Below are 17,777 nucleotides of genomic sequence, written 5' to 3' on the forward strand. Positions count from 1 at the left end.
TGGGGAAAGGAAGGAAGGAAGTGGTGGATAAAGATGTGAGTGGGGTAATGAGTAGAGACGGGTTTTTTGGTCCAGGAAGGGTGTTTTAACTTACTCAATGAAGTCTGATACAAACAGTGAGATCTGAGGAAATTATGACATCACAAGCACTCAAAAAAGCCACTTGTCAAACTAATGACATCCCGTGAAAGGACCTGAGGATTATAAAAGAATGTAGGTAGAATCAAATTGCTGGGAAGCTGAACGGGACTTCAGAAATACTAGAAATCAACTCGTTCCACATTCTTGTGTTAAAGAAGAAGCCATTTGAAATCAAGAGAAGCTAAATAACTGGCACCAGTTCACACTGCTCACATGAGCAACAAGATGGGAAACGAGGTGTCCTGACTCCTGTTCACCTCCAGTCTTCCTACTGCCCTGGCCCATAAGCTTACCTTCCTCCGGAACAGCATCCTCCTTATGCTCACTTTCCACATCTTGGAAATGGAGTCACGAGACCAAGTACAAAACCAAGCCAGAGACCTCTTTAGGCTTCTTTTTCTATTGCAGCTTCATAGCATCCTCCCTGACTTCATGGCGTGCCTTCCCTCTCCCCACTGACACGAAACTTATAACAGCCCCTCTAGGTCGGCCCACAAGAGGTCCGCAGCAGTTTTTACTAATTGTTTAAAAAAAAACAATAGGCTGCACCTGCCCTGTTGCGAGGGCAGGTCTCAGTGATTAAGGCCTTCTTCCACTGAGCAGTCTTAGTGTAAAATGTTTCTAAGACTGGTTCCACTGAGCAGTACCAAATCTCCAAGGGAAAATGAGTTGAACGTCAGTAACAAACTAGAAGACTCTGAAAGTCAGAAAGAGAGACTGGGGCATACTTGTCAGGATGGAAGCAAATGAGAGAGCAGTGTGGATGTGATCTTTCAATGACCAGGAGCCAGGGCAGGGTGCACAGTTAAGATCCTGGCCTTGGGTCCTGGGCTTACCTCCTACTCTTCTCCTTCAAGAAGCTTGACCTTGGGCAAGCAACCTATGCCTCAGCTTCCTCACCAGCATACTGGCAATAAGAAAAGTACCTACTTCATGGGTTATTAGGAGCATTAAGTGAACTAATAAGTTTGACACTCTCATCACTGCCTCGCACATAGTAGGTACCACATAGGTATGATATATTTTCATAGCAAAGTAACAACTGTTTTAGGGCCATCAACCTGCATCGAACAGATTTTTTTAGCCTTGTCAGTATGAAACAAGTATTTACTGATGAACTGACAGCCCACGCAGGAAGCTGCCCCACCCAATTCCCTCCTAAATATGCACTTGGGCAGAGGGGCCCTTTGGTCTGAACAGGATCCTTTGTTATAGAAAGACCTACTAAATACAACACCTACCCATGCCACATCTGTGCCAAGAGTGAATAGAGCATCAAAGATAATTCTTTCAAGGGGTTCCTTTGAATGTTTTAGGGCCAATACGCTCTGGATTGTTTTTCCCATCTGTATTACCTGAAGGGAGTAAATTACCTTAAAATTCTCCCAGGTGGCCACTGTAGAAGGAGACAAAGTTCATCATGCTCTTTAATCCTTTTCCTGTGCTCCAGGATGATTGTTAAACCAACTCAATCATTTCAGAAAAATAAATAAATAAACAAACAAACAAAAACACATGAATTTGGATTTTCTCAAGAAAATCCTTTTCTCAAGAGTCTATTCATAACATGCTGCTGCTGCAACCCAAAAGTGTGATCCCTAAGCACTGTGACCTCAGCCCACTTGGGGGAAGGGCTGCTCCCAGACAGTGGCTGGCCTGGGAAAGTACCCAGGTCAACTCCAGCAGGGCACTAACCATTTTCTTCTTTTGCTTGTATGCCAAGTCATTAGACTCCAAAGGCGTTACTTCATTTAAAATTTCCTTTCTCTTACAAATACCAAATCAAGGCTGAAGTAGTTATTACATTAACTGGGTAGGGCCTTATTATCAAATATTTCTAAGACTGATTCCACCAAACAGTACTAAAGGTTCTCTGGAAATGGATTGAATGTCCATGACAAAATAAAATAATGTAAGAGGGAAAAGGAAAGGCCAAGATTTACCCGTGAAGCTGGAGGGGAGGGGAGAGAAGGAGTATTCTTTAAGGTACACAATTTCTTGGGACATGTTTGTGAAGGTTTTGAGCTTTTCCAAAATCAATAATATTTATGCTCCACATGGACAATCACTTCAGAAGGCATGGAGTCCATAAAGAAAGCATTTCATTGTGGCTAAAGTCGCTCTTGATAACACTTTTAGGTGAAGATCTGGAATCTAATAAACCAGAGGTAACCTATTCCTGCCTATACTCTCCTTCTTCCCCAATAGTAAAACTACATAGCCATTGGCTATGCCATAACTGTGTATCTTTGCCTTTTCCTTACATTTTTTTTTTAATTAAAAAAAAAAATTTTTTTTTTAACGTTTTTATTTATTTTTGAGACAGAGAGAGACCGAGCATGAACAGGGGAGGGGCAGAGAGAGAGGGAGACACAGAATCTGAAACAGGCTCCAGGCTCTGAGCTGTCAGCACAGGGCCCGACGCGGGGCTCGAACTCACGGACCGTGAGATCATGACCTGAGCCGAAGTCGGATGCTTAACCGACCAAGCCACCCAGGCGCCCCCTTACATTTTTTTTTAGGTAAAAGTTATGAAGTTATCTTGAGAATATTAGTTCAAACACCAAAGATCCAGGTATTATTTCTAAATAATTTTATATTTAAATGAGGCAACAGAAAAAATTAGGGCAGGTATGGATTTACCTAAAACAAAATGAAGGTGGATGAAAAGAGCATGCATGACAGAAGAAGGGGAAGAGAACAAGCATTTTTTAGGAGGTCTATGTTGTCCCGAGTGGGCACCTTTATGCAAGGTTTCTCGTGCCTTCCTTAACCCTACTATATAACTCCATGAAAAGTATCATTAACCCCATTTTATAGATGAATGCTGTCCTGTGCAAATTTCTGCAGTGATGGAAATGATCTTTATCTGTGTGTCCAAAACAGTAGATACTAGCTACAGGTAGCCTCTGAGCACTTAAAATGTGTCTAGTGTGACTGAGAAACTAAATTTTAAATTTTATTTAACTTTAATTAATTGCCACCTATAGCTAGTGACTGCTGTACTGGACACTTCTATAGCTGTTAATACTGAGGTTCAGAGAAATTAGGTCAATCCTAAGATTACACAACCAATGAGTGGCAAAGCCAGGATTTGAACTGGATCAATCTGATTCTTAATGTTCATTCTTTTCATTACCATAAAGCCAAACTATAGTATTTGTAATAGTTCTCCTTCAAATGGAAAAGCCAGAACGGAGGCAAAATAGATCACCTCATTACCAGAACCAACTGGCTACTAAAGCTAGAAAGAATTTGCCAGGGACAGAAGGGAAACAAAGGTTATGAGCCCTGATTTGATCAGTGATGATTGCTTTAAGTTAATACTCATAATTTAGTCATTTTAAGAGACAAATATGGAAACAAGTGCGAATGCGTTAAAATTACAAAGGAAAAAGTAAGGTAGGCGTTGTCACAGCTACGATCCAATTTTTTCAAACACAGTTAAAGGGAGGGCAAAGAGAAGAGGGGCAAGAGCTATGGCTTTGAAATGGGACGTGTTTGGGTTCAGTACGAAAATTACTTATTAATCACATACTAGCTGTGTCACTGAGGCAAGTTCCTTAACATCTCTGAACCAGTATCTACATTTATAGAATTGGAAAAATACTTAACTCATAGGACTGTACTAAGAACTGAATGTGCTAATATTCCTAACCCCGTGTTTGCTTCATCACCAAAGACATTCAATAAATAGTGGCTGTCATTGTAGAGTATGGTTAGTTGCAGGGATCAGTGGGTGAAAGAATCACATTCCCAGAGTTATGGCATATACTCACTATTGCCTCCATTTTGTACATCATTTTAATTTGGCATTTAAACCAAAGTATATACAGCATGACTGTCACTTTCGATGCTTTAAAAAGTATCATGAAATATTCTGAAAGAATGTTTTAACAGCTCCCAGAATCAAGGTCTTTTACTTTCTGTAGATGGAGAGGGAAGTTTATGATACATATTATACACAGGACATTTATGGAGTAGCTGCAGTCCTTAATGCAATTTAGAAATAATGGTATTAATAAATCAAGATGGCTTAATTAAAGCCTATAAAAATCAAAAGGCAAGAGAAAAACAACTAGGCCATACACACTGGAGTGTGTTAACATAGGAGTCCCCTGAGCATTCTATAGGCAAAGGCTACTACTTCCTTTAAAACTCGAAATGGGTCATACGGGATTGTCGTTTTAACCACAAATGTCCATGTGTATCCTGGAGAGAGAAGAAAAATGCTTTTCTGAAATACACACATGGAACATAAATGATACATGTAGAATCCGGAGAGCAGGCTTTAAAGAGACCATGTGAAGCTCGCAGGACTCAGTCCAGTGAGTATGCATAGAGCTGTAGTTTCAAGACAGAAAAGGGAGGCTGAAAAAGTAGAATTCATTCAAAGGAGGCAAAAAAGCAATTGCCTGAATTTTAGGGAAACCAAATAAAATACTTCTGCTGCAATGTTTCCAATTCATTTAAATACAATTCTTAGACAAATTTCTCAGTATTTTTATAAAACTCAGCTCTATTCTATGTTCTCCCAGGCTTTAAAAGTCCATACATTCTCAAGAGTCCAAATTTTATATGCACAACTATTTAGTACATGTTGGAATAAACAAAGAGGAAATAAGGACAATAAAGTAAGGATCAAGATCAAAGAGAAGTGTCACAGTTCCACTAGCCATTAAGAGTTCAATGAGTAAGCCAAGTTCTTTTAGTTTTATGAAGCAATCCAAGATGCTATGAGATTTGTCATTATGTTACAGTGGATACAGAGGACAGCTGGATGTCATGGAAGTGTGGAAAATTGCGTAAGAACTGAACCTGATGATCGGCATAAACGGGGATTTCTATTTAAATATGATAATTGATTCATGAATTTGCCATGCAAACAATTCTGGTTTGATGCTTCTCAATTGGTTACTAAGTTTTCACTGGGGACTAATGTCTCTAAGAGTTCAAATTCTGCTAAATATAATTAAGACTGATGGAAATAAAAGCAACTCTATGTAAAAAAGTAGAAAATGTGTAAGAAAGATAGAAGGAATGGAAATACATTTTTTGTTGAAGGTAAAAGAAAGTAATTTTGTCCTAAATGAGACTGGTTGTTTGGAGAGAAATGGCTTGGGACAAAATCTGAAGGCCAAGGAAAGTTGTAGAAGGTTCCTGAAGGGAACTCTTTGGAAAGGAATTTCATGTGTGGTCAGAACGGACTAAGTTGAAATGGATTCTGTTTTTCTCTGTTCAAAAGACAAAGTTTTCTTGGACCATTGATCTGCTCTTGATAAGAAAATGTAAACAAAGTGTTGTTTGTTTGTTTGTTTTTCTCTTTTTGTCTGCTGAGAAAACCAAAGCTTCTGTTTTGTCTTTATCAAGCCTTTGATTACTTAGTTAAAACTTCTCAATGTTAAAGGAGCTAAGTTTTGCTAACAACTATATAACCCTACATATTTGCCTTTAGGATCTCTCATTGCCACGCTAGGTAAACAAATGATTTAAAGTTTTAAGATTAGTAATGATCTCTAATCTATTTAGGATGTGCTTTATAACTTTCTAAGGTTTTAACAAATTTCCCAAGATTTAAATTGTAAATGAATTTTTGACCAATTAGGCCTTCTTTGGTATGTGAAGTTACTCTGGAAACACTGTCAAACAAATAATGGTAAACCTTAGTATATTGTTTGGGTAAATGCTGTAACTACTCAAATATAAATGCAATTCCTGAAGTTTTAATGTTTTGGTAATAAGGTCATCACTTGATACTCTGATTATCAAGGTGTTAGGTGTCACAGAGATGATGAAGTTTCCTGTATCAATTGCATCAGAATGAACACTCATCAGATTGTTAACCATGTCCATTTCTGAGATTTCTGTCATTTATAATTATTCGGATGCTCATACTAAGTGTGTTTCATCTTCAAGATTTGTAAAAAGGACTTTCATGACAGATACAGGTATTCAATACCTTTAAGATTAATACTAAGATGGGTAAGAATTGCCAGAACTAAAAAGCTGCTTTCAAACTGAACAAGAATTAGGAACGTGGGACTAAATGAACTGAAGGACACGGTTATAATTTTGCCACTTTTGTTTTAAAGTGTTGCTGGTTCTCTAAACGTTTGCTCATCTATGACATCCAGGAATGTGACAAAGTATTCATTTGTGAACAAACTGGAGTATTTAACATTTCTCTCTACCTGAACCCTCTAAAATTCAAAAACTCTCAGTGAGTGTTCTTTCTTTTAAGGCAATTATAATCACTTACGTGAGTTCAAAAAGAATCTTCTTCTTGTAACAGGATACCATTGGAAATACTGGTTATTTTACCAAGGCTTTGACTGGAATGTCATATTTGAGAGTCGTGCATAGACTCAGATCTGACCATATAGCTCTAAGGAACTAAGGCTGACTTTATGAAACATGGAGCCATAAAGCCCCTTGGAAATGTTGGCCTGATACCTTGCTTACAGAGGTCCCAGCAGCCTTACCAGATGAGTAAAGAGTATCACTTCCTGGCAGGTGCAGGAACCTCAGGATATGTTGGGGACCTCAAGGAAAGGAATTTGCCCAAATCTTCATGTATTGCAGTCACGTCTGATGGCAAGTACTTGGCATGGCTTCTGGCCTGGAGAGGCTACTAAAAGTCTGAATCTAGATTCCTTTTAAAGGGTTCCAGCAAAGCAAATTGTAAAAGATCTATATGATCAGTCAATATTCTTGCTGAACTTATGTAAATAATTAGGCCAAGTTTATTACAACTGGACTTGTTTTACAAACAAATTAGTCTTGATTTGGCTATCTCTGGAAATGAGGGTTTTAAGAGAAAAAAACGATGTCTCAATAATGTACCTTTATAGATGTTAAATTCTAGTTCTGATTGTCTTTAAATGTTTGCCTAAACTAGACAACGTGAGGTAAACTTTGGAAAATGTGTCACAATATTTCATGTATAGACAAACTTCTGTGCCTGTTTTTCTGTGGGGATAATAAGAAAACTTCATGGGCATGTAATTAAACAACTAAAAAATGGGATGGATTCACCCCAACAATTGTCTGTGAAAATTCTTTTCTCACTGCAGACCTATCAATAGATAAAGACTATAGTGCCTTATTAAATTATTCACTTAAGACCAGCTTAATTCATAAATCTCTATGCAAACCATATCCTCCCTAAACCTGATAGGACAGTTCCTAGAAATCCACCCCATATAAACCCAAAAGACCTGGTTTATTTAAAGGATTGAAAGTCTAACACAGCAGGGGATTTAACTCCAAAATGGAAGGGCCCCTACTGGGTCATATTAAGTACTCCCCCAGCAATAAAGTTAGGGAGCACACTTCATGGGCTCCTGTATCTAAAATAAAACCTGTGCCTCCTTCACAGAAAACCAATGGGCAAACTAATCTTCCTTCTTACTCGTGTAAACGTGTGGAAGACCTCAAACTTCTCTTATGATGGTTGTACCTTTCTTTTTCATTCTCCTTTCCCCAATTTCTACTGTTCCTTCTTACAAAGGGCCATTCAAAAGGATCACCACAGACATTTGAATTACAAACCAAAAAAAAAAAAAAAAAGAACAAACACACAAACCCAAAAACCATCTGATTCCTGCTGCCTGTTTCCACTCCATCTGAAGAGGCTTTAAGCCAGACATCTAAAAATCTTATCACCGGCAGACACTGGGTTTGTAATTTGCTCTATTAACCTATATTTTTCTTGTTTCTATAAAAGAAATGCCTTATTAACTACCTGATTGTTCACTAAACAAAACAGTCTATATAATGGTTAAACACCACACGTTATACAGTTAAGGCCTTAAATGACTCTCAAAATAACGTCATATTCTATTATTAAATACTGAATAACTCAAATGCATACAAAATAGGATGGCATTAGATGTTTTAACTGCTGCACAAGGTGGAAACTTATACTCTCATAAAAACAAAATGCTATGTATACATTCCAGATGACCACGCAAATATTTCTGGATTTCTAACTGACATGAATACTCCAATTGGTGCTTCAAACAGTCTCTCTCTCTTTCCTTTAATGATTGGTTAAACTCTTGGACTGGAGCATTTCTGTCAACTACCAAAGTACTTTTATTGCGGTTTCTTTCTTGTCATTCCAATTACATTTTGCTGTTTTCTCCCATGTGTCTCTGCCTAGGGCCAAGACTCCATCACTACAATAACTTCAAGCCAACAGATAATCCTTGCTACTCAAGAAGGTTCATACACGTCCACCTTGGATGCAGCTGCCTCTGCCTTTTGTAACTTCTCTATATGCTCCCCAAATGATCAATATTGATCATAGATAGGGACATCCCTGTGCCCCTACTCAGCCCGAAGAAGCTACAGAAGATGAGACCTTCCACCTTCAGCAACCTTAAAGATTTAGTGGTCAAAATTACTCAGGGGGGATATGATGTGGGAACCCATAAGGCAAGCTGAGGGTCAAGCACAAGCTAGCACAGCACCCCCACCACACACACAAGGTGGGATGGTGTGATATTCCTCAGGTACTCCTGGCTGCCCAAGAACAAAGGAAAGGGGAAAACAAAGAGTTAACTGATAGAGATCACAGTGAGTCTCCATCAGTTTACAAATATCTTAGTAAATTACAAGAAAAAGGCAATCTTATCAAGAGCCTAATCTCCAGAAACCTATACACTCAGTTTCCTAGAGCCTTTACCTTAGTGTCACCCTCCCCTCAATAGTGACGTGGGGAACAAAGGCAAGAAGGAAATGGTAGGTAAAATTAAATTTCCTTGTAAACTATAGCCCATTGACAAATACTTGAGGCAAATACAGAGTAGAACATTTCTCCAGGAACCCCCTACCATCCTAAAGTGATGCCTTACTAGAGGAAAACCACCTTAGCTTGACAATAGCAAGGCCTCAGGTATTTTAGGAGTCCTCTTTAGCATATCAAAGTCCCCCTTGAGCCTCCCTTTTGTTTTTACCTCCCCCAATTCCTTAGTATATGACTAGTCACTCTTTACAACCCCAGGGCAGCTCTTCCTGCCCGTGGGTCCTGTCCCCATGCTTTAATAAAATCACCGTTTTGCACCAAAAATGTGTTTAAGAATTATTTCTTGGCCATCAGCTCTCAACCCCGCCATCACCCCAAAACTTCATCAGTGAACATTCCTCTCAAATGGAATCTTTGAGAAACTTCACTCACTGTAAGAAGTTAGACCCCATTTACTCTCTAGTCTGTCCATAATCAGTTGCCTTTGACACATCTGGTTCAAGGTATACCAAAAACTGAGGAACATGGCTGATGATAGCTCCTAGTCTGGTGGTATATAAGATACTGCCCTTTAAGGCTAACTTTGTAATGTTCATACTCTAAATGGGCACTCTGGGATGACCAAACGTTTATCATATACAGATGCAATTCACCAGAGCAATTCACACATTTGATGCATTTGGATGCTGCCCCCAAAAAGATACCTAGGGTTGCTTGATCCAGTAAACAAAACATAGGACAACCAGTTAAATTTGAATTTCAGACAAAAAAACAAACATGTTTTCACTGTAAGTATGTCCTATACAATATTAAGCTACCTCATGACCCAAAAGTAGAGCTGACTGCGTGTTGAGTTTAGTCTTTCAGGAGTTTCGCAGACCAACCAGAATGGTCCACAGAATTTGTATAAGCGGGACTAGAAGTTAATCACCCAACAGAACCTCTCTGCACAGCAGTCTGGTTGACATTCAGCTAAGTGACACTAAGACAGCAGCACTGGATGTTTAAACATTGAAATACATACTGGTTGGTAAATAGATGGTACCCTGAGCTTGCCTAGTGTCTACTCTATGCCAGCCTCACTCCCCTCCTGCCATTCCCCAAAGGAACCTCTGTATTTTCCCACAGTTCAGTAACTAAAAGATGAACATGGCATGGGACAATAAGGATGGGCCTGGAGGGCATTAGGCTAAATGAGATAAGACCAGAAAGACAAATACCTTATGTTCTTACTTATATGCAGAACAAAAACAAAACAAAAAACAAAAAAACAAAAAACCAAACTCACAGAAACAGAGAACAGATTGCCAGAGGCAGGGAATAGATAAAGGTGGTCACAATGTACAGACTTCCAGTTAAAAGATTAATCAATTCTGAGTATGTAATGTACAGCATCGTGACTAACCAATACTGTATTGCATATTTGAAAGCTGCAAAGAGAATAGATCTTAAAGTTTTCATCACAAGAAAAAAAAAATGTATTGGGGCACCTGGGTGGCTCAGTCAGTTAAGCGTCCGAGTTTGGCTCAAGTCATGATCTCGCGGTTCGTGAGTTTGAGCCCCGCATCGGGCTCTGTGCTGACAGCTCAGAGCTTGGAGCCTGCTTCCAATTCTCTGTCTCCCTCTCTCTCTGCCCCTCTCCCACTCACACTCTGTCTCTCTCTGTCTCTCAGAAGTGAATAAATGTTAAAATTTTTTTTTTAATTTAAAAAAATGTGCAACTGTGTGAAGTGATGTTAACGAAACTTGTTACAGTAATAATTTCATAATATATACTTCTTTTTTTTTTAATTTTTTTTAACGTTTATTTATTTTTGAGACAGACAGAGACAGAGCATGAACAGGGGAGGGTCAGAGAGAGGGAGACACAGAATCTGAAACAGGCTCCAGGCTCTGAGCAGTTAGCACAGAGCCTGATGCGGGGCTCGAACTCACGGACCATGAAATCATGACCTGAGCCAAAGTCGGCCGTTTAACCGACTGAGCCACCCAGACACCCCTATACTTCTATCAAATCATTATGTTTTACACCTGAAACTTATACAATATTATATGTCAAGATACATTGATAAAACTCGGGGAGAAGGGAAGGATAGTACTGGAGACACAGAATGTCCTATGAGCCTTCAAATAGAGTTAGGAGACTACAAATTTTGGTCTTGCAATGTGAGTTGTGACATGGTTCCACCTATTAGGACAAAGATTTCGCATTGAGCATATTAAGATCTATTTGTTTTCTTTAAATAATTCCCGTTTGGGGTGCCCGGGTGGCTCAGTTGGTTGAGCATCTGACTCCGGCTCAGGTCATGATAATGCGGTCTGTGAGTTCGAGCTCCGCGTCGGGTTCTGTGCTGATAACTTAGAACCTGGAGCCTGCTTCTGATTCTGTGTCTCCCTCTCTCTCTGCTCCTCCCTCGCTCATTCTCTGTCTCTCTCTCTCTCTCTGTCACAAAAATAAATAAACATATGAATAAATAAATAAATAAATAAATAAATAAATAAATAAATAAATACATAAATCCCGTTTACCACATATTGGTATTGCTTGGGTTGACTTACGCTCCTATAACAGAATCAGGAAATTTAATATTATAGCTAAAAGACTCTTTGTTTCATCTGTTCCTACTCTTCTCCATTCTCTCAAAACACAGTTGATTAAGAAACTGAAGGTAAGCAAGTGCCCACAATCCCATAGCCGGTGAGCGGTTGAGCTGAGAGTGGAAATGAAGGAGATCTCCATCTCTTGGGCTAGAGCAGAGATTGGCAACTTGCAAATCTGACCCACTGCCTGTTTTTGAATGACTCATAAGCTAAGAGTGATCTTTTTATTTTTAAATGGTGGGGGGAAAAATCAAAAGATGAATGTTTCTTGACATGTGAACATTATCTGAATTTCAAATTTCAGCATCTATAAACATTTATTGGAGCACAAACTCACTCATTCATATTCTCTATGGCTGTTTTGTCATAAGAATTGAGTAGTTACAACAGAGACTATATGGTCCCCAAAGCCTAAAATAATATTTCCTCTCTGGCTCTACACAATAACAACAACAACAACAACAAAATTAATTCATGGCTACATAAGAGAACTTGAAGAATTTAATTGTAGCTCCAGACCTAATGCCAGTGGCCATTCTGATTTCTGGGTGTCAAATTCCCACCAATTAAATGTTTTAGCTATCACCTCTGCATACTAATGAGAAGCAGCCTACCTATAGAAAAAGGCTGAGGAAAGTAACTTCCTGATGCTAATTATGCAAATCAGTTCCAGAACTGAAAGCAGAGCAGTCCTGTCTAACATTTAAAACTGATCCAAGTATAGGGGCGCCTGGGTGGCTCAGTGGGTTGAGCGTCCAACTTCGGCTCAGGTCACGATCTCGCGGTCCATGAGTTCGAGCCCCGCGTGAGGCTCTGGGCTGATGGCTCAGAGCCTGGAGCCTGCTTCCGATTCTGTGTCTCCCTCTCTCTCTGCCCCTCCCCCGTTCATGCTCTGTCTCTCTCTGTCTTAAAAATAAATGTTAAAAAAAATAAAAAATAAAACTGATCCAAGTATCACACAGCAATACATGCCTCCCTGACCTTACTGTGGAAAGCCTCCCAGAGGAAAGACCTCCTTGCAAGCGGGTGTGGTGATCAAAACTTTTACTGAGTAGAACCCCTTCAAATGGAAATCTTACTTACAATATCAACATTAAAAAATAATAATGATAAAATAAACAAAACATAGGAGTTAAATTGTACTGTCTGAAGAGGGTAGAGGGCTTAGAGGTGAGAAGCCTTAGGGCCCAAGGTGTAAAAACCACTGATGTGGAAAACAATCTAAAGAAAGCAGACCAATTTTTAAAAATTATAATTAATGGAAAACTAAGAAACATGAATATTTATATATTTTATCATATGTTTATGTAATTATTTATATACCAATATAATTTTATATCATATATGATATATATATTTATAAATGCATAAATGCATAAATATTATAAATATGTAAATATGTAAGCCATTAAAGGCTGGTTTAGGAAAAAGACCTTTTTTAGGCAGTGATATGAATCACAAGCCTAAATTTACTTGTATTTACAAATAATAATCCCAAGTTTATCTTAAAGAAATGGTCCTTAATATTGGTGGGAGGAGAAGAGGTATAGGAAAAATTATATGTTGGGTAGTGCCATCTATTTCCAAATTGTGGACTATTCTACAATTGAAAACAATGTCAACATCAAATAATAGAGAAATTATTTTTAAAAAAATTTCAGATTTAGAATATATTGGTAGAATATTAGAATGTAGAACATTCATTTAAAATACATCTAGAAACGATATGTAACAATATGGATGAGCAACGTAAGAGTAATTGATAGAGAAAAAAAGGAAAGAAAAAAAGGTGGAAACATAAAATCTATGCTTGTAGGTTAAAAAAATCTCTCATTTAAAAAAAGCCATATTTTTCTCTGAAAAATACAAAGAAAATTTATCAAATTTTAACAGTTGGTATCCTTGACTGCTGAAATTATGGGTTATTTCTTTTCTCTCAATTTTAGTACATAGTTCAAATTTTCTAAAAGGATTGTGTATGATTTTCATAATTGAAATAAGTAAAATTAAATAAACCAGAAATACATAGTTTAGCCAATGTGTTTAAAAAAACGGATAAACATTTTTTTAAAAACAAAGATGTTTCAAAATCTATTTCAGGGGCACCTGCCTGGCTCCGTCAGAGGAGTGTGTGACTCTTGGTCTCAGGGTTGTGAGTTCAAGCCCCATGCTGGGTGTAGAGATTACTTAAATAAATAAAAACTCTGAAACACACACACACACACACACACACACACTCATTGCAACACCTTTAGACCCCAAGCCTCGGGTAGCAGCAAATGCAATTTAGAGTAATCTGACCAATAGATGTCACTGTTACACTGCTTTCATTGACCACATCTCAACATGCACAACCTAACTTTGGAAGGTAGGAAGAAAAAACCAAAAACATTACAAATTTCCATCTCATCTCACAAAAGGCTGTAGATTTTTCATCTTTCAACTTCATTCCAAATCTCCTTTTCCAATAACTGGGATGTCAAATGCTTTTCTAAAGTGGCATCCAGTGACTATGCGACTATAATTATGAAAAGCACAAGGTTCACTGGGTTTTTTCTTCTGGGCCTGAACATAATGAGCTGGAAGGTATCAAAAGGAATCAAGGACACGAGCTTGCCAATGGGCATTAAAGTTAATGGGAAAAAAAGGGAAGAGGAAGAGGAAGAGGAAGAGGAAGAAAGGAAGAGGGAGGGGAAGAAAGGAAGAAAGGGAGAAAAAAAAAGGAAAGAAAGAAAGAAAAGCCTTTCTTGGATTCCTAATGTTCACCCCATCTCTGAAAAGAAACTGAGAGGTAGAGAAATGTGGTGACAATCATGACAGTCTGGTCACTCTATCAGGCCATCTACAACGTGGAAGGAGCTAAAACCCAGCCTACTGCTTTGTTCACCTGTTAACGGAGCACCTGGAGAGAAAGAAAGGTTTAGAATGTGTCAGGAAGACAGGCTGTTGGCATTGCTCTGGAGATTCCAGAGCCTATCAGTTGGCTAACACATGTTCTCAACTTTTTAGAAAAATGATATTAACAGGTGGCAAGCAGCAAACAGGTACTCCCACAACAAGGCAAAGCTGATATGAGGAGAGCACTCTGAAAACATTCAGGTAGACACTAAACACAGTCACTTTCTGGTGCACAAATTTCAGACACTGAGGTATATCTGTTTTCTGCCATGGACTGATTTTTAGATAATGACCTCCCCACAAAATGCAGCTTCAGCAGTTTTACAAACACAATTTCCATTAAACACATCTCTGTTGACCACAAAGAATCACAGCTCAAGCACAAAGATTTCTACTTACATGGAGATCCAAGTACAGTTCGCTTTTGTTTGGCTTCTCCCTTTCCTCGTGGAGCAGAAATGGACAGGCTGGTCCTGCTCTATAGCCCAGGAACCATGCACTTCCATCCCTGTTGGGAAGGTCTCTACTTGCTGTCTGCTCACTGAAACAGTCCCGGGGGAAGCCCTCGGAGGAGATGCCTAGACAAAACCAGAGAAGACCATCAGTGACACAGTGGCAAGAAAAACACCAAGCCAGCCATATCTGGGGTCTCATATATGGGCCATTTCATACTACCTCCTACATTCCTTTCTAGGGTGTGTTTTTAGAGTTTGCTTTCTTCCAAAAGTGCCTGTCTCGATTACTCTTTCTGGATCACCACTAACAAAGAATTTAAAACATTTGCCCTCATATCCAATTTAAAAAGAGAAGTCTATTGGCTATTCTCTATGGTCACTATCCTTGCTTACCAATCCAGGCCATACAGATCATTCTCTTTCAGAACAGAGTTGGAGGATGAGAGGGAGGGACAGAAGTCGGATGGTCTGAGCTGTTGGTTTCACTACTAAAAGGTGTTATCTGAGCCAAGTCACTAGTCACTAGTGTGGGTGTTCTTATGGAACAGGAACTGCCCCATGTTCGCCTTTATTTCTGGGGACAGAAATATCGTGTGTGATGCATATTGGCACTTGGTCACTTGTTGAATGAGTGACACTGCATGAGTGAACTATTTGGGACTCACTTTCCTCAGCTCCGGAATGAGGGTATTAAGCTTGTTTTTACTTAAACTACGTTAGGATGGTAATAGTCAAGGATGTGCCAGGTACTGTTTTCAGTTCTGTTCTTTAACTTTTAAAGTAACGCTATAGGCAGGGAGAATTTGTGCTCGCATTTTAGACAGGGAAACTGAAGCACAAAAGAGGGTAAGCAGTTTGCTCAAGATCATAAGGTCAATAAATGGTAAAGCCAGGTATTGAACCCAGGCAGTTAAACACTAGAAGTCAGGCTCTTAATAACTAGACTATATGGCTACTGCCTGGCATTCTTGAAATGGCAATACATGTTGTACAACAAAAGGACTTCAGGGTCAAATGGTGTGAGAAAAGCTGCATGCTGTATCCCTTGGAGCCACAGTTCATGTTACCATATTAAAGACCTTGAAACACCCTTTAGTAAAAGAGCTTAGCTCTGTGTGATGGTGTTTTCCAAACTCATTTGACCACAGAATCCATTTAAAGCATACCTGTTAAGCATGTTGGAAGTCTCTAGTACTCCACTGGAACATAATTTGGAAAACACTAGATTAGATCACCTCTAAAGTCTCACACAGCTTTCAAGTTCCTAAGCCTCTCTTAATTCCAAGTGAGCAACCTTGGCACAATATTAAGCAACTAGGCAGAAGGGTTTAGGCTCAGTGCACTAGGCAACAGAGATCACTACTGGGTATATGATGGGGTATATATTACACATAATTCTTGTAATAGTGTCTCTTTGATAGTGGCCCAAAGCCAGCCTACCACTTCTGCCATACTGAAAACCTGATGTACAAGTTACTTGAGCTGAGACTAAGTTGGCTAGCAAAAGGACTGTGGGGTAACACACTTATCCTTTACATTAAGGTAGAATTTTAGAAGAAAGAAAATTTGAAAACAGCCAAGGTTTTGCTTTTTGTTTGCTCGTTCAGTTGGTTGGTTTCCAACCACACGTCAAAGGGGAAGGTGACACAGGTCACAGTGTCTCTACAGTTGCCCTCTGGCAGACTGTTGACAAAACACTTTTCTGTAGCTACCAAGAAAATAAGAATTCAAGACCTCAGGCATCTCCTCTGCAGACACAGGGTGTCTGGAAAGGCATAACCAGGCTCTTCCTTCATTTAGAAAGAGGGTCTTTTTCTTCACCCGGCCTCACCTTTTCCACATGCCCCTTGCAACCTACTCTCTAGACAGACCATCTCCTGGGCTTTTGCTTAGGGCCTCATGTGCTGCAGAGTGTCCACACTCCTCTCAGAAGTCACAGAAAAGGGCTACTGCCTAAAAGAACCTCAGAGAGGAGCACTCTGCTAAGCACCTCCCTCCCCTTTATCCTTATAGTGACCCTGAGAGGAAGGTAGTGCTGGCTGTGCTTCACCAGATGGAGAGATTAAAGCTCTGTTTAACTTCCGTTTATAAGGCTTATCCCTCTCCTAGAATATTTCTGTTTAAACCTGGCAAGAAAGAGGAAATCAACCTCTTTAAATTTATTGGTGTACTCTGAAATGTGTTAATTACTAACCACATCCCTCTTTTAAAATCCCTCCACTTTTCATTTTTTTTGGGGGGGGAGGATAGCTTGATGACTTTGGATAAAGTTTACACAGATTAATAAAACAACATAAAACATAATACGTACATCACAAACAACATAATATGCAATATCTAAGGCAAGACAGCCACGTCATCAAAGGCACATTGTCTGGTGACTGGAAGTTCATCATTTAGGTATAAGAGAGCGATAAAGTCCCACGATAGCATGATGGACCCAGTGTCCTTGAAAAAATGCAGATGCACACACAAACACACTCCCACACCCTGCAGTGGCTAACCAACGCTTCGTTAAGGTGCGCAGTGCAGCCCAATTCACTCTCTATGCAGAGGATAGACAACATCAAGTTTAGGCACAAACAATGAAAAATAATTTCGTCTTGGAGATAATTTTTAAAAAGCCAATTTTTTAATGTCTAATATCTAACCAGACAATATCCCTAAGAAGGAAATGCACAAGCTATAAAGGTGACACATAGTAATTTTGGTCAAGATCAGGACGACAGGAAAGGACCAAGGGCAGAAATAAGTAACAAAACTGTTATTCTCAAAAGTCTGACAAAATAGGTGCAAATGACAAATTCACCATTAGAAAGGACATGACAAATTTACAGAGTAAGTCTTTGAAGAGAGAGGTTTAATAATACCAACACAAGTTTTTTGAACAGTCAAGAATAAAGCACATGCCCATATTGATTGAAATTGGTAGT

At 39.1% G+C, this 17,777-nt stretch overlaps 1 protein-coding gene across 5 annotated transcripts in view; it reads right to left on the minus strand.

The window, feature by feature from the left end:
- FMN1 (formin 1) overlaps nt 1-17,777 on the minus strand; it is a 436,126-nt gene that overhangs the window by 302,004 nt on the left and 116,345 nt on the right. For 4 of the 5 annotated variants that reach the window (XM_045450119.1, XM_045450121.1, XM_045450120.1 and 1 more), the window contains one exon: nt 14,789-14,967. The exons of the other annotated variant lie outside the window; for it this stretch is intronic. In XM_045450119.1, the coding sequence (XP_045306075.1) occupies nt 14,789-14,967 (179 nt within the window). The remainder of the gene's footprint in view (nt 1-14,788; nt 14,968-17,777) is intronic. 5 annotated transcript variants of the gene reach the window in all.

Source organism: Leopardus geoffroyi, chromosome B3 (genome assembly GCF_018350155.1).
Source record: "Leopardus geoffroyi isolate Oge1 chromosome B3, O.geoffroyi_Oge1_pat1.0, whole genome shotgun sequence".
Classification (NCBI taxonomy): Eukaryota; Metazoa; Chordata; class Mammalia; order Carnivora; family Felidae; genus Leopardus; species Leopardus geoffroyi.